Source organism: Lonchura striata, chromosome 12 (genome assembly GCF_050655825.1).
Source record: "Lonchura striata isolate lonStrDom1 chromosome 12, ASM5065582v1, whole genome shotgun sequence".
Classification (NCBI taxonomy): domain Eukaryota; kingdom Metazoa; phylum Chordata; class Aves; order Passeriformes; family Estrildidae; genus Lonchura; species Lonchura striata.
In genome coordinates, this window is record NC_140714.1 from 11,016,525 (window position 1) to 11,042,750 (window position 26,226).

The window sequence follows — 26,226 nt, forward strand, 5'->3', positions numbered from 1 at the left end:
ACCAGGGAAAAATTTAAAAAACTTAGAATAAAAATCCAGTTTGCCATCTAAAAACCAACCACAAGCCCCTCTAGATAACTGAGGAACTAGAGGTGTAACACTGTCACTGTGGCTTTTTGAACCCTCCTCCCACATGCTCCTCCCTTCCCATCACCATCTAAAAGCTCCCATCTGGAGCCCAGAGCAGGAGAAGCCGGCAGCAATATGACACCAGTCCCTCTGGATCCCTATTGATCGGGAAGGGAGGACGAGCTGCCTCCATCCTGACAGCCCTGCTGCCCCCGTGCACCCTCCAAGGACTGCAGAAAGACAAGTAGAAGGTCTGGGGCTAAAGAGGACCCCTCCATCATGCCTCCCACCCCAACATGTGTTGCCCATGCCCAGAAATGCTGCTAATAGTCAGGGGCACAGGCACATTTGTCAGGGCTAGTGGGGGAACGGGAACAGAGCAAGTAGGACATATGGGGACTACACAATGGCATCCTGCTTCAGATTCCTGCCAGGGAAACCACCCTGCCTCCTGCAGGGCACCCTGGCCTGCACAGATCAGGAGATGTATCAAAAATGCAGAATGCTGTGCCCAAAACAGGGTGCTGAAGCACCTTATAAGTCACAGAGAGATGGGCCAAACCCCCAAGTAAAGCTCTGGTCCATAGCAGGGACCCCGCCAGGACCTTCACGTGGCCTCTCCCTGGCTGAGGATGTGTTAATGGAAGCTATGTTTATACAGGGCATGTACAGCTGTAATTATAGGCATGATGTTATGATAACAGGAAATCCGTGCCCTGTGGAGATGCAGGCAGAGAAAGGCACGCATGCAGCTATTTGCTAATTGCCACCGACAAGCAGCCTTTTGTGCCAAGGCAGGGTACAGGAAGTGAAGGCTCCCCCTCGCCGGGCTGGGGCCCTCAGCACCCACCTCTGCCCACCCTGCCCAGGTCAGTGACAAGGCCAGAGGATGCAGATGGACAGAGCCTGCCTCGTGGCAGCTCCAGGGCAAGCCCACCTACCCCTGAGACATGACGGGATGGGTTCTGAACAGCCATCAGTGAGGACTCACCTTCCTAATGTAATAACCCTTCCAAAAAGGGCAGAGGTTTTGTAAATTCAGTTGGCAGAGAGAAGAAAGAGCCCTCATGGGCTCTTTGCACATTACCCTAAATATATCAAGTCACTCTGTTATGGAGGCCCAGCCCAGCCCTGCAAAGGGCCAGTGAGGCAAGGGGTCATCCCTCCCCATCAGCATCACTGAGGGCGTTCCTACCTTTTTGATCTTCCCGCTCCGTGTCCCTGCAAAGACAACAGTTTGTCCTCTGTAGTCATAGGCAGCCACCGAGGTCATCCCGTCCTCCTTATCCACAAACAGTGGCATCCCCTCGATGGTGACAGTCCCGCCCAGTGGCTGGTTAAAATCCTGGCCACAGAAATTGTCGTCGATCTGCAGCGGCTGTTGGAAGAAAGCAGAGGAGAGGTGAGCTTCTTGCCAATGCCTCAACACGTTGGACCTCACAGATGGCAGCCAGCAATCTCCCACCTTCACCCCACAGCTACAGCACCTTTGGCAGCCTCCCACTGCAGCCATCCCACCTCATCAGCCAAGGCAAGGCATGAGTTGTCATTTCCCTAACATTCCCTACACACTGATGTAAGGCACTTGGACAGATGAACTGCATGCAGGCCCTCTCTACATTTGAACAGGCTTTGCAGACAGTGACCAAGGCTCTCTGTCTTCTGCATCCTAAAGAGCAGCACTTACAAATACAGCAGGAGCCAGTGGAGCATCCCTGCTCCCCGCTCCACCCCTGCCAATGCCATCTCAGACACGTAGGATGCCAGCACGAGCTCCCCAGCACACACACATTCCTCTCCTCCTCATCCCTGCACTAGCTTCAAAAAAAAAACCAACTTGGCAGCGAGGCAGGAGGGGCTGAATCCTGCACCCCAGCCTTCCCCCAAAGACAAAACACTTCCCAGACAAGGCTATGCCAAGGCAAACAAGTCAGGGCTCCTGGAAGAGCCTCACTTCACATAGCAAAGCCTCCAGCAAACACACTACCCACCTGCCAGCCCTGTTCCTCCTCCCGCAGGAACGTCTTCGGGAAATCCCCACATTTTTTCCATGCTGCCTTGCCCCAGACAAGGCGCCTGGCTCAGCTAGCTGCCTCCTCAGTTCAGCTCAAGCCCACAGATCTGGGAAAAGCTTTTGCAAGCTTTCACTCTGCCTGGGGAAAGGCAGAAGCAGGGCTGCACTGGCCTCTGTCCACTCTCACGGCCATGACAGCAGGCACTCCATCAAGGACAGTGCGATGACGGGCAAGGCAAAGGCAAACAGATGCCCTCTGTGAAAGCTGAGATGCAGGCAGGGGAGTGGGACCAGGACCAGACCCACAGCATTCACCCCTACCCCGAGCATCCTCACCCTGACCTGCTGAGCAGAACAAAGACCCTAGCCACAGCTGTCTGGCCTCGGGGGCACATGGGCCAGACAGCTTCACGTGGTCGACAGCACCATCAAAATCCCTGTTCTGTCCCAGGCAATGAAGGGCTTTGCCAAATCCCCAAGGGTGGCAGCGAGCCTGGATGCAGGAGGGTAAAGTAGCAAGGCAGGGAGGCTGACAGGGAGACAGCCTGCTCCAGTCACGGGATTCTTCCGCTTCACAAGGTTCCTTATATAATTTTGAATTTAAAGGGGAGAGAGGTTTTTTGGCAGGCAGCAGGCTCCAAATGCATGCCAGTCCCCAAGGGGTTTTAAATCCATACCGCATGTGTACAGAGCATATGGGAAAATGCAGAGCTCCCAAGCTCCACGTACGCAAGGGCAGTATAGAGCTCTGCAATTCCCACTCATCGCTGCCTGGGAAGCCAGGATCAGCCCAGACCGGCTCCCACCAACAGTCACCCATGTGGAGGGGAGGAAACACAGCACTTTTCTGTGCCCCAGCACAATACATTTGCAGCCACAGTGGCATCAGCCTCCCACAGCCATGGCAAGGCTGCTCGCCCTCCTCACCATGCCACCATTCCAGCTCCAGAGCCAGTGGTCCCAATCTCTGCTGCAGCAGGAACTCAGTGCTGTGCCAATCTTCCAAAAAGGAAGGACCAGTCACACTCAGCCCACCAGGCACTCTGGGGATGCTGGGCTGTCCCCTCAGTTACTCTAACTTCTGGTTTTGGGTGTTGAGTTCATGTACAAAGATCAACTCCTTTCCCCACCTGACTGTTGCTCATCCTTCCCAGAACTAGGGGAAATCCTACAGCCAGCCATGACAGACACGGGGATCCCCAAAACAGGAACATGGGGCATTGCACATCTCAGCAACCACCAGAAAAAGTGGGAAGGGAAATCACAACCTCTCTGCTCATCCTCTGAATGACAGCCTTGTCCTCTTCTATCCATTGGCCAACACACATACTGAGCATCCTCCTCTCCATTATGAGACTAGGAATTTTAAAACAGCAGTTCTAGAAAATTATCTTCCACAGTGAGATGCAAGCAATGCTCCAGCTGATATACAGCTCCCATCCAAATACCTGGGATTTCTCAGGTGCTTTGCTGGGGAAGAGATTCTGTCCCCCACAGCCCAAATAAACCCCAGCACTTTCCCATCTGAAGTAGCAGAAGGGTTCAGGGCAATGCCACAAAGGTATTCAAGCCCTGGCACCCCTGGTTGCAGGTTCTGCTCTCTCTGAGCTCAATCTGCAGCTTCCCCAACCCCACGGCTGCTGAATATGCAAGAGGAGAGATGTTTATGGTGTTTACTGCTCTCTGCTTTGTCTCAACATACTCTCTGGGAAATGACAAATACAGCTGCGCTCTGGGACCGAGGAACTCCCGCCGCCGCCATGCCGACACCACCTCGATAAATAATTACGCCGACAATTAGCTCATTAACAGCAAACTGCCTCGTTAGGGAAGCACAGGCGGCACAGAGGTCGGGCCAAGGGCGGCAGTGCCGGGGTTATGGAACCACCGACATCCCTGGCAGATGCGGGCTGCGGGAGAGGCAGGGCAGAGGGACGGAGGGAAGGATGCACGGAGGGGGACAGCTGTCCCCAGCCGGTGCTGGCAGGGACCGACACGCACCATGGCACGGGAGCAGCAGTGACCTTGCAGCGTTTGAGCCTGCGGATGCTGGGATCTGCAAGAGACACTGGGATGGGCGGGAGGTGTCAGGATCCTCTCACATTTACATGGGTTTTTGCAGGGACCACAGCCTTCAGCCTATTGCAAGGAGGTGGGAGGTGCGGTGTTTCTTTTGCGGGGGTTGGGGTTTTTTTATTTAATTATTTTTATCCTTTTTTTTTTTTATTTCCATGCTTTTCTTTGGCACCCCTCTCAGTTGCCCCTGGCTCAGACACCCCAAGGCAGCTATCTGCACAGCAGAGCAGTCTTCTCTCTCCCAGCACTACTTTTTCCTCCCCAAAACAGGGTCAGGAAATCCAGATTTCCTGGGGAAAGGAACCTGAAGGAGGGGGAAAGCAAGCCCACAGCACCAAGCGAGCAGGAGCGGGTGTCTCCTGATATGCCTTGTCTCATTGCCTCTTTTCAAGCCCACTTACGAAAGCAATGAGGGAGTAGACAGCACGACAAGGCTCGAATCACTCAGCATTATTAATTAGCCAGTAATTCGCCAGTTAACACCATTATAGGCTCACCCCATTCCCCCTGTGCACCTCCAGGGGCTGTGATGGAGGATGTGGAGGGATGCAAAGAGCCAGGGAGGAGGTTACAGGAGGCTGGTACTAAGTGCCAGGCTGGGATGCCAGATTTTTGTGCATTAATCGCTCAGGAATAATCTGAGTGTGGTACAGTTTGTTACCACCTGCATTCCTCTGGCCGCCCCGGAAAGGATTTGCCTTATCCTGGCCCACTTTCAGCCGGTTTGTCACCAGCCACTGTCCTGTGCCAGCAAGCTGGGCAGCAAGCCTTACTGAGGAGTCAAAACTCATTTTCTCTCTGGGGTAGCCCAGGGAAAGCTCATGCCACATCCCGCTGGCTCCAGGCACTGGCTCTGCCCACACTGCCAGCCCAGAAGTCAAGGGCTCCAGGAACTCTAAACTCCCTGCTGCAACATCTGCACTCGAGCTCCAGCCCACTGCCCTTTTCCAGCCCTGCTACACCAGTCCTTGTTCCCCCCAGTCTGGGGAGAGGAGCACTGGACAGATGTGCTGAGCACATCTGGCCCCAGGCACAAAGACCTCCCAGCCCTGCGCTGCGCAGGGGAAGGAAAGAGCCTGGCTACACAACACCAAATCCCTCTCACTGAAACACTGGGTGCAGTAAAGCCTCTGGAGAGGGTCAGGGGCAATTTAGGCAGAGGGGCTGGCACAGGGAAATGGCCTGGGTGCTTCCACAAGGTGCCTCTGCTGCGTTTGAAGTCCATGCTCATCAGTCTGAGTGCACCAGTGCACCAGAGGAGTCCCCCTACAGAGCCAGCTCCCTTCCCCTTCCCACTTCCAGATCACTGGATCCCAGAAGGAGGGAGAGAGAAATGGGAAGCAGGAATTTCTTAACTTACCAGCACTGGAGAGGAATCACTAACATCTCCTGAGCTACCTGCCAGCCTCAAGACCAGCCTCAGCCCCTTACTGCCATGAAGGAGCAGAGCAAGAGAGCTCCTTGCACATTTCCATCTGGATGGGGTGTAAATCCTAAGCAACTACTAACTTGAGCAATTACATTTTACCTCCTTATAAATTAAAAAACAGCATTTTCTGGCCAGTCCTCACCACCAAGAGATGGTGACATACCATGACTGCCATGACTCATCCCAGAGGTGGCTTTATTTTATTAGGGGCACAGAAAGAGGGAACCAGTGGTGTGGTTTGGCCTGTGCTCAACACAGCAAGGAGCTGAGGGCTTGACTTATGATCCACTCATGTCCAGCCCCACTCTACCTGGCAGCTGGAGAAGGACTGGAATAGAAAACACCACCTGGTTCCTCTGGGGGAGGGAGTCACTCCCCAGCCCAACCCATACAAAAGCAGGAACCTCCACATCACGGCACACATCCTTCCACCTCACAAGAGCCATTTCTGCAGGACCCAGAGAGCACCTTGAGATCCATTACTCCCAGGGGCTGGCCACCAGGTAGCAATCCTAGGACCACCAGAGTTTAAAACCATGCCTGGAGTGCAGGGGGGCAGAGCAGCCTCCTCAGCCCCAGGGCACGTGGCGCTGGTGGGGCAGCGGGAGAGGCGAGCAGGGAGCGCGGGAGGCCGCGGTGAGCAGCTCCACTGCCACAGCCAGCAGCTGCACGGCCCAACAGGCAGCCGTGTAACGATTTCATCATTTTCCAGCAAAATTGAATTAGTTCAAAGCCAAAATCTGATTTGCGAGCCCAGCGCTCTTGACAGCAAACCCTTTACTTTGTCAGGCAGCTGTTGGCTGTCTCCTTCAGAGCGGCGGCGAGGACGGTGGGAGAGAGGGCAGGGCTGCTCCACAGGGACACCCCCGCCTACCTGCCTGCACCTGGGAGCTTGCTGATGGGTGCTGAACGCCAACAAGCTGGGCCCGGGGGAGGTGGGTGATAGCAGGTGGGTCAGGACCTCCACCAGACCCTCCCAAACACACACACCAGCAGCCCAAGCCTGCCCCAGCCCCATATCTGACTCTACTTGGGGACTATCCAGCCTATGACCTCTCCATCACCTGGAGTTGTAGCCTCCAGCAACTATTAGTAGTTTGTAACATTGCCCAGAAAAGAATGAAGTAACAGTATCAGTTCAATGAGCATACAAACCCCAAGAGCCAAGCTGGGAGGTTCCCTGCCCGCCAGGACTCGGAGGTCCCACACTGAGCAGCTGAGACACCAGCAGGGAGCAGAAGCCCTCAGGCGAGAACCAGTCAGGAAAACACCTCTCAGGGGACAGAAAGAGTGCTCCCTCAGTTGGGAATCACTGCTCCAGGAGAGCAGCACTCACCTCCTGAACCTCTGGATGACAGTTTGCACTGGTCATTCCCAAAAGCCACCTCACTGACAGTGCCTCGTGCCCTCCCAGCACCCCATGGAGAGGATGTGGTCCCTCCATGCTGAACATCTGACCAACTTCTGCTGTCACCACCAGCCTCCCCACCTCCCTCCATCAGGTCTGTGCTCCCTGTCTTGCACATCCTTCTGCTTCCAGCACCTTCTGCTTGGCCACTGTGAAGTGCCATGTGACACAACACCTACAAACCCACATATGCCATCTGCAAGGGACTCCACAGCAGAGCTGCAGCAGATGCCCTGAGGCCTGAGCATACCACCCTCACTGCCCATATCCACGGGGAAAACACAGCTCAAATCACTGGGAAAGGTCCAGCTAGAGAACACCACCAGCAACCAGAAACAGTGTGGCTTGAGTAAAGACAGGTGGGAACTTACCGAATTGATGCAGCCCAGCTCCTTATTCAAGAGCCAGGGCAGTGAGAGTTTTCCTTCCCCTCTGTAGCACGACTGGATACGCTCCTTGATCTTATCCTTGATCTTCTTCAACGTGAAGAGGCAGAGCACAGACTCCTTGGGAGGCTTAACCCTATTTTTCTGGCCCTGGGAGAAGATGGTGAAGAGGATATCCTCCTGCTCTGAGATGCCCAGGTACCTGGCCAAAGCCTTGCCAGGCTTGGTCAGGTAGGCGTCCTGGATCAGCCGGTACTCGATGCCGTCCTGCACGCAGCCAATGGGGAATTCCACATAGGAGTAGAACTTGGGGTCATCCACACAGAGGCGGACGATCTTGGAGGTGAAAAACTGCTCCCCAGTGGAGTCAGGAGAGGTCAGCTGGGTGTCCAGCTGCAGGGTCAGGTAGTAAACAAACTGCTCGCTGCTGAAGCTGTAGATGTAGTAGATGTCAAAGGTGGGGAACTTGGAGAGTGTATCCGAGGGGATTTTGAGCTGAGAGGAGACAAACTCATCCTGGTAGACAAAGCCAAACATCTCCGCATTCTCCTCGTTGGCCATCAGCTTGCGGCTGGAGAGAGTGGGGAAGTACTCTGACTTCCCGTCAATGGGCGTCCCAATGAAGAGCTTGTTCTGCCCATTCAGCACCTCGATGATGACACCAGACATGGTGCCCGACTCGTTGACACTGGAGAGGTAGTGCTCCTTGCGGTGGTGGGGCTCACCCAACTTGAAGAGGTCGTCCAGCCGCAGGAACTGGCAAATCCCCTGGGAGGCACTGCCGCAGGCAATCAGCCGATTCCCCGAGTAGTCCACCAGCAGCAGTTTGTTCACGTTGTTGGTCGTGACCAGCCCATGTGGGCAGGATTGGACACTGGGTGGAGGGTAACACTTCTCATTGTCCTCCACGGGCCCCGTCACGTGGGTCCGCAGCAGTGTGAGGTTATTGGAGAGCTTGTAGATCCGATTGACAGCCCCCACGTAGACCTCCCCAGTTTTGTTATGGACCACCAAGTGTGTCAAGCTCCAGTCTGTAACTGGGAAAGTCCTAAAGGGAGATTTGGGGCTGCCTTCCGCCAGCGGTAGCCAGGTGCTCCCCAAGAGCAGCAAGGTCCAAATGTGGATGGACAAGTGATGCTTGAGCCAAAGGAGCCACATTGCAGCAGCCTCACATCCAGCCAAGGCCATGCCCAAACCCAGCCACAAAATAAATAGAAACAAATCCAAACTAAAGGGATGGGGGAGGGAGGAGGAGCTAATGGGAAACACTCTCCTCTGCTTCCTCTTCGCTCAGCATTCAGGGCATCGTGGGCGTGGCCAGTCCAGTCAACCCTAGAGGGAGAAAGACAAGAAAAGTGGGGTTAGGAGGCTTTCCTGCAGACTCAAGCTTGTTCCACCCCACCCAGAAGACTCCGCTGCTTCACATTTTTCTAGCAGGCAGAAAAGACCCTGACTTGCTGCCCCAGTCCCACTCCACAGCAGTGCTGGGAATAGATGCAAAATCCCAGTTAGCAGCAAGCACAGACCAAGCCCCTACACAGAGGAGGCTCTCAAAAGCACCTTTTAAAGGAGCTGGGAGAGCCAAGAGCCCTGGCATGTTACCCACTTTTCTGCCACCTGCCTGCCAGGAGGGTCATGGGCAGGAGGGGCTGGAGGGAGCACGCGGGCATGGCAAGGACAAGCCTGTCCTTCTGGCATTTCTATGCATTGGAAAGCACAGTTCCAGACACGAGACAGTTGGTTTGAGAGACTCCAGAGATACAAGGGGGCACAGGCAGGGGGCATGGAATGCTCTGCCTGCTGCTGTGCCACAGCTGGGGCTCACCAACAGGGAGCAGGAAAGCAGTGGGGAGCCAGCCAAACACCCCACACAAGGTCACACCAGGGTGACCTTGGCACCCAGCAGCGGGGAGGAGACGGCCACAGGAAACCAATGCACAGCTCTGCTCTCTGCAGGGTTCAGCAGCCCCTCCATTACACCCCATCCTTATCTTCTCCCTCCACCCTCCCCACACAGGCACAAGCACTAATCTGGGGTTGTGTAAACCCCGCCTGCCAGCACACAGCCCATCCTACCATCAAAATCCATCCACCCCAGGTGGGACCAAGGTCCATGGCTGGGCCACCAGCTCAGTTTCCCAGCCAGTGAAGATAAGCCACTCCAGAAGGGAGTGGAGGAGGAGAGCGTGTCTCTCTCTCCTTATCATCCATCTCTGACTCAGCCCTGATACCTCGAGAGGATCCCCAGCAGGGAGTGGCACAGGTAGGAAATATGGCCCGCGGTGCCTGGCAGCTGTGCCAGATCCCAGCCCTGGCGAGGCAGGGTGTCAGAGGGCAGCCAGCTGCCAAATCAGCAGGGCTGAGCGCTGCCCCAGCCACAGCATCCTGCCCTTGGCAGGGCTGTGGGACCCACCAGCTAGGCCCCATGCTTGGGGGGCTGCATCATCACTGAGCCAGCACTGAGCTAACCCAGCATTCTATCCTTCACTCCTGCTGCTCCCCTCCCAAGTTACAGAGCCAGACTGGGAGAGATCTAAAGAGAAGGAGAAACCTTTTCTCCCCTTCTCCAACTCGCAACATACACAAGACTCCCCTCTCCTTTTTCAGGGCAAGCCCAGCCCTGGCCACCCCTGCAGCCCTGCCAGCTCCCCTGAACCCCAGATATGTTGGGCAAAGCTTCTGCACCACTTCCAAACCCTCTCTGCAGATCTGCCTCTGCCCACAATGCTCCTCACCCTGCTGTCTTTGACCTCCCAACATATCCACCCCCAAGGCAACAGTCTCAAGGGACATTTGGACAATGGCACATGAGCAGCACTCAGACCAAATCCAGACGCCACAAAGCTCCATGGGTGTGGAGACAATCAAAGCACACCCTGGAAATCATCTCCATGCTCCTAATCACCCATTCCTACCACCTTTTCCAACACTGGGATCCTCCCAGCAAAGAATAGGTAGTGACAACACTATCAGGGCAAGGGCACTCCCAGAAGACACTCACACTGCTCAGAATCTTCATTTCTCTGAGCTTGTTGGTAAGAGAATAACAACAAGCACCCCAGATCAAAGCTTATTAGCCCCAAACCACATTGACATGGGACTGAGTAGCACTGTCAATACAAACCCACTGGTTAGCCCAGAAAGCCACAGCCCAGCAGCTTCAGGCACTGGGGTTTCCTGAAGAAAACCAGAGAGTGGTTTCCCACCCCAAGAAACTGGCACAGCTGTCACCAAGACACTGCTCCCACGAGGCTGAGCCCCTCAGAACAGCACAGTGTCTGCCTGGCAAGGAGACCAGCACCTACACCAAATTCATGTGTCAGTGACGTGCCAAGGAGAGAAGGAATGGGGAAGATGGGGAAGGTGACAGTGGGAGACTGGTGCAGCGTGGGGATGCCAACCAGAGCATCTCCTGCCAGGATGAGAGAGCACGACAGGGAACTTGCTTTCTTGGTGCATTTCTATGATTCATTGCTTCTATTTCAGGAAGTGGGTGAGAGAACTAGAGGTCGAGCTGCTGCCACAAACCAGGGCTAGAAAGCCCAAAAGGAGATTCCCAAATTAACGTAGGGAGCTGCAAATCAGAAGTTGGAACGAGAGCAAAGTGAGGCAGAGCTGGGGCAAGCTGAGAGATGACACTCTGCAGAGCTCCTCAGAGATTTCTGCTCCTAAATATACTACAGCAGCAACATCTCGTCCTAGTGACCTGACACCAGTGGTGGTTTTGTCCAGTCCTGCTTGAAACCATCAGCGAGAATTAATAAAAATAAAACAGCACAAATGGTTAGTTTGTCTGCTTTCTTTGGGATTCAGTGATATGGAACTTTGAACTAAAGCAGGGCTCAAGCCCACCACAGTGCAGGCAGTCCTGCACTGGAGCATGGGTGCAGCAGAGCCCCCACTCCCTGCCTGTGGCAGCAGCAGCCAAAGGGCATTTCCCTGCTGCCACACAGCCTCCAAGTGCCATGGAGAGGTCACAGTGCAGCTAAGGCAGGGCAGCTCCTCCACTGGCACACTCTTTAAACCACAGGGCACCTCGCCCTGGGCTCACCCAGTCCAGGGCCACCATATGACTGCCACCACAAACACATCCAGTGCAGTCCAAAGACATGGAAAACCCTGGGCAGATACCCTGGAGCCAAGCCCTGCCCTGAAACAGGCAGCAATAAAATAATTCACCCCAGCCCAGTTGCATGCATGCCAGCTGGGAGAGCAGGGCCACAAATGCAGCCAGGCTGTGCTGCTGGGCAGTAAGTGATGCAGCAATGAGCATCCCCAGGGCTCACCCCACAGAGGGGCCACGCTGCCAGCCAGACAGCACCACAGGCTTGTGTTTTTATTTCCATGTGCACACACACACAAATATATATATATATATATATATATATATATATATATATATATATACATACACATATATTTATAGAAGGAAACCAGCCATCAGAAACAAAGCCAGCACAAGAGCCAAATCCACCCCAGTCCCCTTCATCCCCCACTGGAAAGGACATTTGTTCATAGTTTCACCTCAAAGTGGCCATACTGGAATGACTGCAGCCACTACAAAACTTGGATGGGGGTTACCCACCCCAGAATGGCCAACACTCACACACCCCAGCTTCTTCCAATGAGCCCTGCAGCAACAAGCAATGGACATGCCCAGAGATGCCAGTGTCCCCCTTCCTGGCTGCTGGAGAGGTGGCATGGGGCAGCAGCATTCATCCCCAGAGATGCCAGTGTCCCCCTTCCTGGCTGCTGGAGAGGTGGCATGGGGGCAGCAGCACTCATCCCCCAAGTGTGAGAGCTCTCTGGTCCTGCAATATGCCCAAAAACCTGTGTTTGGGACAGGAGATCACACTTTGAGAAAAAAATAATCACTTTTGATAGCACAAAGCAAGAGTACTGGGATGGAAAAACTAACCTTAAAAGGCAAAGACTGGACAGAGAGTTAAGGACCACCTCTGCACTCATCCAGGCAGCAAGTCCAAGAGGCAGCACTAGCCTACAAAGCAGCAGCCCTCATGGGAGCACCCACAGACAGGGTTTAAACATGCAGACAAGCACAGAGGTGCATATCTGGCACTCACAGCCCCACCTGCCACCCCTGCTTTTCCATCAACACGACCCCAGCAGGTTCACTCCCAGCAAAACACCCCAAGAGCTTTATAACCTTGCACTTTAGCAAGGGAGGTTGGAGTGGAGAAGGTGTGGGATTGAAAACCCACAAAAGGGGAAATGGCATCTAAAGGGCCTTTACCTGCAATCCCTCCAAGTCACTTGCTGCTCTCTCAGCAAGAAGAAACAGTCAAGAAGGGACCAGCTACAAGCTGCCAGTAATTAGTAAAGGGGAGAGAAGGGAGATTATCCAGGGGAGAAAAAAACCTTTGGGCCACAGGAGAGGCAGCTTCACCCTAGAGCTGGTGTATTTTTAGATTCATCTGCCTAGGAAAAGCCTTGCAATGAGGAAAGCCTGGTGGTGGTACAAATTCGAGCTGCACTACATATGCAATTGCTGCAACAGGGCTAAACTTTAACTCCTTCTTTAACTGCATACAGTCATTGAAAACTATTTGGCTGGGGTCCCTCCCTAGTTAGTGAGTTAAATCATTAAAAACCTTATCCCTGGCTCAAACCACACCCTGATGAAATCAATGGCAGGCTCTGAAGCTGCCCCAATGCCCCAGTCTCCATTACTATCACCCAATCAAGAATATCTTCAGCATCTTCAGTTTCTTCCCAAGCTCCTGCCATCCCTCCCAGGCAGGGACTGAGGACTCCATCCTGCCATCCACCCCAGCTTCCACTCCTGTCCTGCAAGGATCTTCTGGGCAAAGAATTCAGCCTCTTTTATTTTGAGAAACAGGACAAGGAGAAGCAGCCCTCTACTGCCCAAGGGCTCATGAAGCTTGACCCTCAGCAAAAAGGAGCATAAAAGAACAAGCAGTGAGGAAATTAAATAGCATTTCTCAAGTGCACAATTCCCCTTCTCTGGTCCTCTGCAAGAAGTCATGTCATGCCAAGAACAGCTTGAACTCCAGAACAGCTCTGGAGCCACTACGTGCGCTCACCACCAAGAGACTGCAGGCTGCTCTGCAGAGCCCTTCCAAAAGGGCTCACAAGCATTTCCGACATGGAAACCCAGGCTCCCCACAACCACAGCAGCCCAAAGCAAGGAGCACATGAGGACAGCCTCAGCAGATCCTTCCAGGAAACCAGGCACGGACCAAGACCTTACACATTTCCCAGCTCCATCCAGTGACACCAGCAGTGAGTGGGTGGCTGTCCTTTGCCTTATTCCTACAGCTCAGCTGGGTATCCCAGTCCATACAGGGACCCTGCAAGGGCTGCTGAGGGGCTTTCTGTTTGCAGCCCACATGCTGGATTTGGGCTTTCCAGGGGGAAAGTGCACCCCACCCTCCCTTGTGCTCCCTGCAGCCGAGAGACCTGGACCGACTCATGACTGGGATGGAGACCAGTGCACAGCCCATGGGTAATCATCCACACAGGACAGTCTGCTGCTTCCCATCCTACTTCAGGAAGTTTGTTCACCAGCATACACAGAGCACAACACCTCCAACCCCTCTGTGCCTCTCATCATCCACAGACCCCAACCCAAGGCACCAGGACACCAGCCATGGGACTGTGGCTTCCTACTATCAACACCCAGGTCAACTCAAGGCTTCAAACACCAGATTGATGTGAATTTTGTCACCTCAATCAGGACCAATTAATAACATCTTGCCCCCATCTTAAAAGCAAAGAAGTACAGACCAAATTCCCTGAAGGCCACCTCCCCCTTTGTCTTTGGCCCACACACTCCCAGACTCTGATTCTCACAACCCATCAGTCCACTGCCCCACATAAATGTCCCAAAAACCAGCCCTGCTGGCAGAGGTCACCTTGGTCCAGCTGGACCTGCAGAGACCCAGAAGGTCATCCACAAGCAAGGTCTCTCAACAGCAGAGAAGTCCAACAAGAGATCCTCTGGCCATCAGCATCCTTCCCTTGTCTGATCTCATTCCCTGGGGAATAATGTATCACTCCTCGCTCCCCAGTCTGCTGCTCCACATGCCTCACTGGGCCAGGGCAGCCACAAACAAAAGCCAAGATCTTACCCTCCCCAAATCAATGCCCCTCTTCCAGCCCAGCTCTCCAAGCTGCATTTTTACCTCTCTGTCACAAGCGCTTCCCCCAAATCCCAGAGGGAATCTGGAGAGCTTCCTCTCTGCAATGGAGTGCTGCCATAGGAGGATTCCTGGTTGCTGGATCCCCTCAACTCCAGCAAAGGGAGGTCATTCTGGGGTTGGTTTAATCCCAGCTAAGCTGATGTTCCCAGGCTTCTGCCTGGCCCCTTGTTGACACCAGCACTTGTGCTGCCCTGCGGCGAGACAAGCACGACTGCTATCACATTAGTTCTGATTAAAACAACCACAAAACTTCTCCAAACAAGCTTTTCCAAGCCATGTTGCTTCTCCTTCCCCTATCAACCCCCCATCCTTCCCCCTCTGCTGTTTCACTTATGCTGCCCCAAGAACCACAGCTGGAAATGGCTCAGGTCCTGGCTCTGCTTCCCCTGTGGAGTTTCCAGCTCAGCATAGCCCTGTGTTTTATTTTCCCAAAGTGATGCTGACCCAGGAGAAGTGAGACATCCAGAGAGAGAGCAGAGCCTCACCTGGCAATGGTACAGGCAGAGACAGGAAGAGGAAAAGCCCAAAAGTCCCCCCACAGCAACACCACCACAGGGAAAACTGTTCTGAGAGTCCAAAAGAAGCTTCATTCACAGCACCATGGGCAAAGAACATCTGATATTAACAAGGAGGTGTCACAGTGCCAACACAGCATATCCCACCCCAATTTCCCACAGCAAGGTGGTCTCACCCACCCAACCCGGGCAGAGCACACTTCAAAGTGTGGCTGCAGCCATGAGCTGCTGGCTGGGAGGGAGAGCAGAGCAAGGCTTCTCCTCTTCCTGCAGATCCCAGCTGCAGCCCCAAGCCACGTTAGGCACAGGCATCACCTTGCTGCTATGACCTGACGCCATGCACGAGGAGCTGAGATTCCAACAGGCATCATCACATCATGGACGGGCTCCTGCAGCGCAAAACCGAGAGGAGGCGGCCGCTCGCCTGTGCCGGGAGAGCTGTCCAAGCACCTCTGCCAAAAACCCACTTTCTGCTAATGAAGGCAGCTGGATGGCAGCTCCAGCAAGTGCCACCACCCCCACAGAAAGCCAGGGAGCCATACAAGGCACAGCCAGTGGGCCAAGAGATCCTGCTGTGCTGGGAGCTGACACGCTCCCCCGGCCCCGTGGCATCCCTCCCTCCCAGCTCTCTCCCACGCAGGCATGAGGCTGTGCAGGGCAGGACCTCTCCCGCGTGTGCCAGCATCCCCGTGTGTGCCAGCATCCCCGTGTGTGCCAGCATCCCCGTGTGTGCCAGCATCCCCGCGGGCACCTCGGCCGTGCTGATAAGGAATAACAGTGGGAGCCGTGGAAGCCGGGGCTGCTGTCAGCGTCACCGGGCTCGGCAGCGGCTCTCCTTCGGAAACGGCGCTGCCTTCCTGCTTTCCTCCACCCCCATTTCTTCCCGATGACATCAGCCTGAAAAACAGGTTCTTGACTTCAGCAGGGCTCCTCGGGCCGATTCTGGTCCCGCCGGAGAGGGGAGAGCCCCCCTCGGCTCCAGAAAGGAAGCAGCCATCCAGGAGCCGGACGCGGAGATAAGCAGCAGCGGGCAGGCAGGGACCCTGCCAGCATGCCAACACTTGTAGGAATAAAAACCATGGAGAAGCAGATGGGGGTGGAGGGAATGCGATGCTGGGGAACAGATATAAATGTTTTACAGAGGCCGTGGCAGCTGGAAGCTGGGGCTCACACCCCGGCTCTGACACTGCTCTGCCACAGGGCAGCCAGATCTACCCAGTGCAAAAGTCAAATCCCAGGGCAAACTCCCATCGCACTCCAGCTCCCAGAGCCCAGCAGCGAACCCTCAGGCTGGCCAAAATGACAATACAGAACTTAACACTATCCAGCAAAGCCTTCTGAGGGCCACAAAGCTGGACGCGGACCAGCAGGGAACACGATCCTGCGAAACATCCTGCCCACCAGCCAAGCTCCGAGATTATTTTTAAACTCCTCCTAAAATATTTTTGGGTTTTCCTCTTCCCCTGTTGAAGCTAACAGTCTGCACAGGAAGAGCGAAGCAACGCCCGTACACAAAGCCCGGCCACACGCACTAAGCAAACAACTTATTGCCATTATAATTACCTGCGATGTTATCGGCAGCTCCATGGGCCGGCATTCGCAGAAGGAAATGTGGTTTTCACATTGTGCCACTCGAAACGAGTGTGACCATCCTTCCTCCTCCCTGCCCCCCAGCAGCGCCCACTCTTGCCAACACCCTGGTAGAAGTGGAGGAACAGACCGTGGATGTGGGGCTACATACACAGGAAATTTCTCCCCCTAGTACAGGAATTTGCGTCTTCTCTTGCCAGGAATTTACTTCTGTGAGAGAGCCTGAATATTTTGACACACAAACAGTTGTTTAACTAATCACATAAAGCAAAGGAACCCACAGGGCTCCTACAATGACACCAAGACTTGCCTGGATGGGGAAATGGATCCGCAAAGGATCGGCTCCCCAACACTGACACTACCCCAGAGGGGCTCAGATCATCCAAGCTTCCCAATAATTTTGGGAAACTACCCCCGCTCCCAACCCCTCACATGCCAGACTGCATCTCTGCTCCTCCAAACTCCCAAGAAAACATGAAGAGTCACTCAACATTTATCAGTTCAAAACACATGTGCAATTAGCAGGAATTTTTTTTCCTCCCTCCAGTATAATTATACATGTTTTAATGCAATTACCACCCCTGTATTTTGTACATTAAACAGTAGACAACCCAAGGAAGAGAGACACTTCTATTTTTCTTGGCTTTGCCTTCCTGAAAATAATACTATGCTGCAAAATAACTCCAGAAGAAGGGCTTATCTTTACCAGAAAAAGAGGGAGAGGAAAAAAAAAAAAAAAAAAAAAAAAAAAAAAAAAAAACGGGAAGAAGGAAGGAGAAATCTCACTAAGAGAAAGCAAGGATTGCTGTGTCCCTTCATGCTGCCCTCACCCTCCAGTCCCTACACATACCTATACCTGGAAACCGTCTCTGATACCACAGACAGGACTCAGAAGCAGCCTCAGCCCTTCGCCATCGCCAACAGAAAGGAAAACTGAGTCAAGAGAATGGTCCTGGTTGCTCAAGATGGGGTCATTAGCTGGATTAAAGCTCCCGAGCTCCGGCCAGCAACACGGAGAGCAAAGTGCAGCTAAACTGCCCAAATTGGATTACCAGCACTCCCGGGTCTCCGTGCCAATTTGGCTGGCAGATTGCGGGATGCTCAGGATGAGGAGGTGGGCAGCGAGCCCCAGGGCTGATCTGCAGGTTGCTGGCAGGGAGGAAGAAAGATGAAGAAGAGATGGTCCCTGCACAGCATGTCCCCCAGAGCCATGCAGGCTGTCTCTGGCACCCCTGGCATCTTCTCACCTCGGGTACTTTCTCTAGCAAAATCCCTCACAATCTCAGCTCAAGGAGCAAAGAGGATATCGCACCCAGGCCACACCAGGCCCTGAGTTGACCCCAGAAATAAAAAATCTCCTCTGTTCTTCAGGCAACTCACGAGGGTCTCTGGCCCCAGGCACAGAGCAGCACAGCTTGGCACAGGGCAGGGGTGAATTTGGCTCTCATTACACTGAGACACCATGAGGACAGAGTAATCACCCAAAATAGTCCATCTTGCACCATTCAAGGCAGAGAAGAAAGAAGCAAAAGTGTTTGTGGAGTGTGAGCCTGATGATCTGGATGTGGAGTTTTCTTCAAGACTCAAACATCTCGGCACACCAGCAACAAAGACGAGGTGTGCCAAGCCTTGGCTAAAGGGAAAATAAACTTTGAAATGCTTTTCATTCAGGTTTTTAAATGGTGGCTTCCACCTGGAACAAGGGCTGGAGGCAACAGCAGGGTGCTCAGGGAAGCAAGGCAAACAAGGACACCTTCCTGTGTCTGGCCACGCTCTGACAAACCCACGGGAAGGTGTGGGCTTGGCTACACCACATGCCGAGTGCAGGGCAGAAGAGCCAGGACGGCCCATGCCTGGCACTGAAACCATCAAAACTTATTTACTGTCTGCACCTTTTCTCCTCCACAAGATGTTTGCTCAAATGTGACTTCCAAGTGTAGCAGACAGACCATGTTGGGGTATCTATGCAGCTTCCATGCTGCACCCTGGGGAAGACTGAGAGGGGCATGGATGAGGCTGTGGGTCAGGGACAGTGTCAGAGCACAAACGTTCTCACCAAGCACCACATATCTGTAGTGGGATGTTCCCCAGGGCATTGCATGCAGCACTTCCCAGCTACAGCCAGAAAAGAAGCTGGTTGTCTCCAGCCTACAGCCAAACCAGTCACCTCACCAGTGGATGGTGGCAAACACTTGCTCCTCCTCATTTTGCATGAAGCCATGGCACTCAGCACCTTGCTGGGAAAAGGGGCCCAATCCAAACTCAGGAAAGTTAAGGAGTCATGGTACATGCTGAACCAAGCTCTACATCACTCATAATTCCCAGCCTTTGGGCCTTCCTCTACACACATGGTACATCAGCAAGCCATTCACTGGTCAAACCCTGGCCAGGAACCCTCTAATCACTATTTTTTTCCACGTAGCACAGAAACTTGAAGGAGACATTCATGGATCAGAGACAACAACAATCTTAAGTTCTCTCAATACATGCATTCCAGAAGTTCAGATCAATGAAAAATTCCAGCTTGCAGGCAGTGAGGATGGCATTATGGGCTTTGGGGTCACCCATGCCCACCCTCCTGTCACTCCACAGAGTCATGGCAGCACCTCTGCTGTCCTGGCTCTTTCGAGGCTCCCTTTCCATTGAGCCAGAGGTGCCAAAAACCACGACTGATTCACTGAAGACACAAAATACCAAGGCACCAGAACACCCTAAACAGAAAGGCAATTACAACAAAGCCCAGCGGGCCTCGGCAGAAGCCGGACACGGGCGATGCTCCCCGGTTCGCAGCAGCCGGCGTGGGCAGCACGGCAGCGCCGGTCTCTGCCGCTCGGAAATTGCCAGCTCAGGGCTGGGTCCGTGAGCGCTGCAGCCAGCAGCAAGGCAGGCAGCAACAAAGGCCCTGACCCACACTCAGCCTAGCGAACAAACACATGCCAGCTTCCTTCGTTCAGCCCGACCCCAGGGCCAGATGCTCGGCTGCGTTCGGCAGAAGTGGAACGCAGCGAAGGCGCGGCAGCAGCCGGCGCGGCGCTGGCACGGAGCGGGGCAGGGGCCAGCCCCGCTGCCGCCGCCGTGGAGGAGGGGAGGCGGCCCCGCCGCGTTATTGCCCTTCCCATTCCGGCTGCGCCAAGCCCCGGTGAAACACGCTCCCCGGGAGCCGCCGGCACGGCCCTGGCCCCGTCTCCGGCGGAGTTCAGAGGAGTTTGTTTATCCCTCGCTCGGGGAAAGGGCTTTGTGTGACGGAGCACAAGGGCTCTGCTCCGCAGCTCCGTGCACAGCCCGAGCGTGGCACGAATGCCTGCGCTCTCCTCCAAATCTGATGCTTCTATTAAAAAAAAAAAATAAATAAGCCAAGAAGGGAAAACTCTCCCCGACGTCGCTATCACCATGCTAACAAAAGCAACGTCGCCAAAACTTTAATCTTCAGGGTAGCAGCTGCAGAAAGCCCAGCCACCCAGCGGAGCAGGAGCCAGAGCCCCCGGCGCTGCCTCCCCGCAGCCCCTCGAGAGCAGCGGGCGCATCCAGGCGCTCTCGGAGGAGCGGCACCGGCAGCCAAAGCCACAGGCGGATGGGGAGCACCAGATCACACGCACGATCGGGTATTTTGAATCCAAACTTCCTTACCAGCCTTCCTTACAGCCCCGTGTCGCCACACTGCTGCCGGCACCGGCATCCGCTGGCACCAGTAGATCACTCGGCGGCGAGCGGGAAGAAATAAAAAACCTTCCCTCCTTGCAGCCACTTAAGAAATTATCCATGCATCCTCCCAGAGGCATCTGCCCCACTGCTTTCCCTTGGCTTCTCCACCTTTCCGCCCTGTTCGGTCACCAGTGTCTTAAGAGAGAGACATCGAGTCACTCATTTTGCCCACTGAGTATATACAAAAGACCCTGGGATTGTTCAGGAAGCAATTAGCCGCTGTTCAGAGGAAAATGGTGTTTTCAAATGGATAACCTTTGATGTAGTCAATAGCCTCAGCTCCTCTTTTTTTTTTTTTTTTCCTTTTCTTTTAAATTCTTGCAGCCGCACACGAAAGAAAATAAAAAATAAAAAAAATAAAAAAGAAATCCAGCAAAAGGCTGATAATTCCCTCCGACACAGCTCCCGCTCAGCAAAAAAGGATTTTCTCGCAAGCTGGAGGAAAAGCAGCTTCGGGAGGCGGCTCATCTGCCCAACTTTTCTCCCCTCCGTGTCCCGGAGCGTACGAGAAGGATCCATGAATATTCAACCCCCCCGTTAGCAGGTTCTGCTTTTGTTTTGTCCTCCCCAAGCAGAAGCCAGGGGGGAGCTAACAAGTGAGGTTAATGCCTGTCTTTTCTCTCCCATCCGTCTCCTCTTTAACCAGTGACCTTCATGTTAAGCCCTGTTTACACACCAGCCCCCCTCCCCTGGCTCCCCCTACCCCGGCGCTCGGCCAGAGGCAGAAGGAAGAATTTTCCCCCAAGGAAGACAAGGGAGGAGAAGGCGATTGCGGGATTCCGGGATTTATTTCAGCATGCCACAGAGATTTTGCAAATCCCTCCCCGATCGCACGCCGGAGCTGCCGTATGCGTTCGCTGGGCAGGAATGGAAAGGGGCTAAGGGACACCGAGCGCGCAGCCGGCTTTATTCGCCACCTTCCACGTTCCTACCGGCGGCGGGAGGCGCGCACCGGCGCAGCCCCGCGCACAGGTACCGCAGCCTCCCACGCCTCGCTCGGAGGTGCCCAGCGCTGCGCTGCCAAACTACAGCGCGATCACAATAGTAACGATCACAACGGGGGCGACGGCAGCCATCTCACCCTACCCCATCCCATCCCATCCCATCCCATCCCATCCCATCCCATCCCATCCCATCCCATCCCATCCCATCCCATCCCATCCCATCCCATCCCATCCCATCCCATCCCATCCCATCCCATCCCATCCCATCCCATCCCATCCCGCAGGGCGCCCGCGGCACCTCCCCGCCGGCGGCTGGGGAACGGGGAGCGCGGAGGGAGCGGCGGCGCTGTGGCTTCAGGACGAGCCCAGCCCGGATGGCGCTCACCGCGCCCCGGCGGGATGCGGGGATGCAAAGCAGCGAGAATACGTGAATGGATATGGGATAGCACAATGCGGGCACGGCAGCGGGGATACGGGGCAGTGCGGACACAGCGATGACAGCGAGGATGTGGGGCAGCACGGTGCGGGGATGGCAGCGGGCATGCAGGGCAGGGCAGATGCGTGATCCGAGGCGGCGAGCACGGGAAGGGCTGAGCCCGGTCCACGTCCCCAGCAGTGCCGGAGCCGGGTGGGCAGCGCGGCCGCGGGGCTGGGGCAGCGAACGCCACCGAGAGCCGGGGCGGGAGGGGAGGAGGGGGCGGCCAAGCCCCGCCGCTACACCGGGTAGGGAGGCTCCGCTGGCACCGGCTCCCCGCGGGAGCGCCCCGGCCCGAGCAGCTCCGAGATGGGAGGCGGCCCTCAGCCCGTCCAGCCCGTCCCTGCCCGGTCCCCGGCACACGCCGCTACGAGACCCACGCGGGGCGTGCGGCGGATAAAGAAAGAGGCTCGGTCCCGGCGCGGTTCTGTGCCCCCGCGGGAGGCGGCTCCCGGAGCCGCGGGGCGCAATGCGGGCTGGTCCCGGCGGCAGCAGCGCGGCGCCGGCCCTGCCCGGCCCAGCCCAGCCCGGCCCGGCCGCCGCGGCCCCTCCGCGCCCCCCGACGGGGCCGCCGTGCCCTGCCCGGGCCGGCCCCGCGCCGTCTCCGCGGCGGCAATAAATCCAAATTTTTTAAGGAGAGCAATACAGCCAAATCCGCATTCCTTTTAACGAGCCGACCGATCGGGCTCATCGCGCCGCGCCCGAAAGTTGCAGCCGGGTTACTCACGGCTCCGGTCCCCGCTCGCCTCCGCCGTGCCAGCCATAATTGCATTCCACACCAAGCCGCCCGCCGGGCCGCCGCCGCCTTCTCCGCCGCCACTGCCTCCTTCTCCTCCGTCCCCTCCTCCTCCTCCTCCTCCGCGCCCGCCTCCCCCCGCCGCCGCCGCCGCCCGGGGCTCCGCGCCCGCCCGGCTCCCGCCGCCGCCGCTGCCCCGCATGAATGGGACGGGGCGCGGGGCCCCGACGGAACGCCGCCCGCCGCGCGCGCCCCCGCCGCGCGCACGCGCGCACGCCCCGCACCGGCGGCGCGAGCCGAGAGCCGGGGAGGCGGGGGCGCGCCCGCGCGGCCGCCTCCAGGGGGCGCCCGAGGCGGGAGGGGCGGGGCCTCCCGCCAGGCCACGCCCCCCGGCCGCCCTTAAAGGGGCGATGCCGCCAGGGGCGGGCCCCGCTCGAAGCGGTCGCCGAGCGGAGGCGCCGCGGGGGCTGCGGGCGGGGAGCCCCCCGCACCCACCGGAGCGCTCCGCCGCTCTCCTGCACCCCACGGCAGGGCTCCCTTCCCCTGGGCTGTCCATTCTGCACCTTCCCGCTGGCATCGCATCCAATCCGCCCAAAACTAAAATTACAAATGAGAAGAAAATTAATAAATGCCATTAAAATTTATTAGTTTCGGGTCTGAGTGGTTGTTTGTCTTTTTTTAAGCACGCTCAATATTATCCACTGTTCTAATCTTCCCCTGCTTTTCCCTCTCACCCTGCCAGCCAGAGTCCCTTCCCAGAGACAGCAGTGCCACCGTGGCACCCTGCCCCTGCCCTGTCCTGTCTGGTTAGGCCCTAATGAAATGCTCCATCATCTCTCCAGAGAAGGGACCTCTGTAAAAACCAGCAGGAATAAATAGAGTGTTTGTCATCCAGACCTCCGCAGATTACACAAGAGACCTTTGAGACGGAAATGGCAGGAGTGGATCTTTCCAGATGCCCCATCAGGAGATGGAGCTGTAAATGGTTATGGTTGACTGGGACCCCACCATTTGCTGTAGGACAGGGGCAATCGGTGCAAGGTGCCTTGTTCAGCCAGGTTTTCCTGGCTGCAACCAGCCAGACTTTGTCCCCACCAGCTCTCACAGCAAAGGGATGCTTTGTCCTTTACCCACCGTGGCAGTCTGGGAGCTGCCCCATCTGTGAAGGAAGGTGTGTGCTCACCTTGTGCAGGCACACACCTGTACATGTAGAAGTCTTCTGCAAGACCCCAGGGGCTGTGTGTGTCTACAAACCCAGAGGAGCTCCTTGCCCTCTCTGACAGGACGAACTCAATTCCAAAGCTGTGGAGAGCAGCACGGGGCACTTTGGGAGAGGACATGAAAGGAAAGCACAAGGCACAGGTGAGTCTCAAGTACCAAAACAGAGAAGAAAATGGACCTTCAGAGGCTCCAGTGAGAGCAGGGAGGAAAATGGAGGAGAAAAAGTGTGACTTGGTTGAGTCCAAGAGCAGAGCTGCGCTCTCCTCAGCACCCTCAGCATCTCAATGCTCACACCTCACCCAGAGCCCATCTGAGAGCAGAGATGATGTCCCTGCAAGTTGAACAACAAGGTTTTCTTCTCATTCATCCCCCATCCAGCCTTCACCAGCATCCATTTCCAGGAGGCCAGAGGAGCTGAGAACAGCCCGTTCCCCAGGGCACAGCATCAGTGGCTGCCATTCTCCCACCTCTTGTTTGTGCAGGGACACACATGGGGCCCAGGCTTAAAAGCTTTCCAGACAGAGAAGCCATCAGCAAGCTCTGCCGGCAGGGAAGTGGCTGGGATTTGGATCGCTTCCCCCAGACTGAAAGAAACACTTCTTTTTTTTTTATTTTCCCTTCCTCCAAGAGACTAAATTTAGTGAATACCTTTCACATTAAAAACTTGTCAGGTATTCACATCCAAAGAGGCTGCTGCTCCTGTCTCTCGGGGGAGTTACTGAGACAGCAAAACCTCTTAAACGAATAAAAAAGAAGGGAGAGATATTCAGGCGATCTCCCACTTCTGCTTTTAAATCCACTCTCTGCCAGGGCACCTTGGTCCCATGGCTGCCATCTCCTGCCACAGAGGCCGAAAGAGAGGGGAGGATTCTCCATCCCCAGAGCGGGAGGGACGCAGCAGCACTGACCCCGGGCCGGGGCTGCCATTCCCGTGTGCCCCTGGGACAGGAAACTGGAGCGATTCCTTTTTGCTGAGAGATGTATTTGTCCACATACACCCAGCGACAAGGGGAACCACGGTGATGGAGCTGAGAAAAGAACGGGCACCCGGCTGAGATGCTCCACCAGCCCCTCCTGATGCACCAAGGAGGGAGGAAGAGAAAACAGAAAGAAAATCCAAGAACCACTCATGCCCGTGCCCAGCGAGGGTCAGGAGGGAGCTGGCAGGGGAAATCCGGGTTTGTGCTGGGTGGGAAACAGCCTCAGGCTCTCGGTGAGCCGCAGAGCTGCCGCGGCCGCTCCCCCGGCTCCTCGGCCACCGCGCCCGGCGGGCACCGGGACACGCTTGTCACTCACAAGGCTTCCCCACGTCTGGGCACCTCACCCCCGCTGAGAGCCGCTCGTTGTCTCGGGGAGCTTGGCCTTTTATCCTGCCTCCCGGGGGCTCATCCACACCCCCCCTGCCCATCCTCGCCCCTCCCGCCCGAGCCGGGGCTGGCAGCGCGGCTGTGCCCCGAGGAAGCGGCTGCAGTGGCGCCTCCAAAGCTCCGCAGGGTGCTGGGGGGGCCGGCTGGAGGCTGGGGATGGCTCCGGAGGCAGCTGGACTCAAACCCCAGCGGTGAGGGGTGAGGGGCTCACCCGGCTCCTCTCATTGCCCTAAACGCTGACTCGGCGCTGCTCACCCAGCTTCCAGCAAAATTACATCGAGACACAAACTCTTCTCGGGATGTCCGGGGCACTTTGCCTACGTTACCAGAGAGACTGAGGGGCATCTTGTTCTCCAAAAGCAGCCTGACAGCCGCTTTGTCAAAACCAGAAGCTGACTGGGAGAGGATTAAGTCACTGGAGAGAGCCCAAAGAGATGGGGAGGCTCTTCTACTCTGCCCTCCCAGTCTGAGTGGTGAGGGACCAAAAATAATCAGAAAAATTCACAGTTTTTCTTCTGTTTGCAGTTTTTGATTGCTAAAAAATTCTGCTAAAAGGCAGAGTTTCACACAGTGCAGGAGTCAAGACTATGTCACTTCCCTTGGTTATCACCCACAGGTGGAAAAATTTTCAGAATATTAAATCCCAGGAACTTGCAACCCCGGTTTAAACGCCCTGAACTGAACACACAGGGATGCGAGAAACCCAGTGGCCTCAGCCCAAAGGTTTTTAGGCTGTGAAATCTGACTGGCCAGAGAACAGTCTGGAATCCAAATGTGGGCTTTGGGGACCTTCACAGCCAAACTCTGCAGCTCTGCTCTGCCTGAATGGTCCCAGGCTATCCCCACGATGGGCATGGGCACCAGGAGGGATCCACTCTGCCCAGATGGCAGCAATGGGGGTTTTTCCCTCCTCCCACCCTCACAGACATCCCTGCTAATCCAGCCTCAGGAGCAGAAAGGCTCAGCAGCCAGGCTGGGGAGCAGCACTGGGTCTGACCAGAGGGTTTGTCAAAGTTTTCCAGGAGGCATCAGCAGCTCTTTAAGCTCCTTGACAGCCAGGATAACAAACTGTGTCTGTGGACCTCTGGGGATCCAGGGTGGAATTAAGAT

General features: G+C 55.6%; 1 protein-coding gene across 2 annotated transcripts in view; it reads right to left on the bottom strand.

The window, feature by feature from the left end:
- PLXNA1 (plexin A1) overlaps positions 1-22,660 on the bottom strand; it is a 114,124-nt gene extending 91,464 nt beyond the window's left edge. For both annotated transcript variants that reach the window (XM_085590498.1, XM_021532004.4), the window contains exons 1-3: positions 22,520-22,660; positions 7,368-8,714; positions 1,265-1,447 (exon numbers count right to left, since the gene is read on the bottom strand). In XM_085590498.1, coding sequence (XP_085446624.1) covers positions 1,265-1,447; positions 7,368-8,570 — 1,386 coding nt within the window. In that variant the 5' untranslated portion in view covers positions 8,571-8,714; positions 22,520-22,660. The remainder of the gene's footprint in view (positions 1-1,264; positions 1,448-7,367; positions 8,715-22,519) is intronic.
- Positions 22,661-26,226: the final 3,566 nt, after the last annotated feature.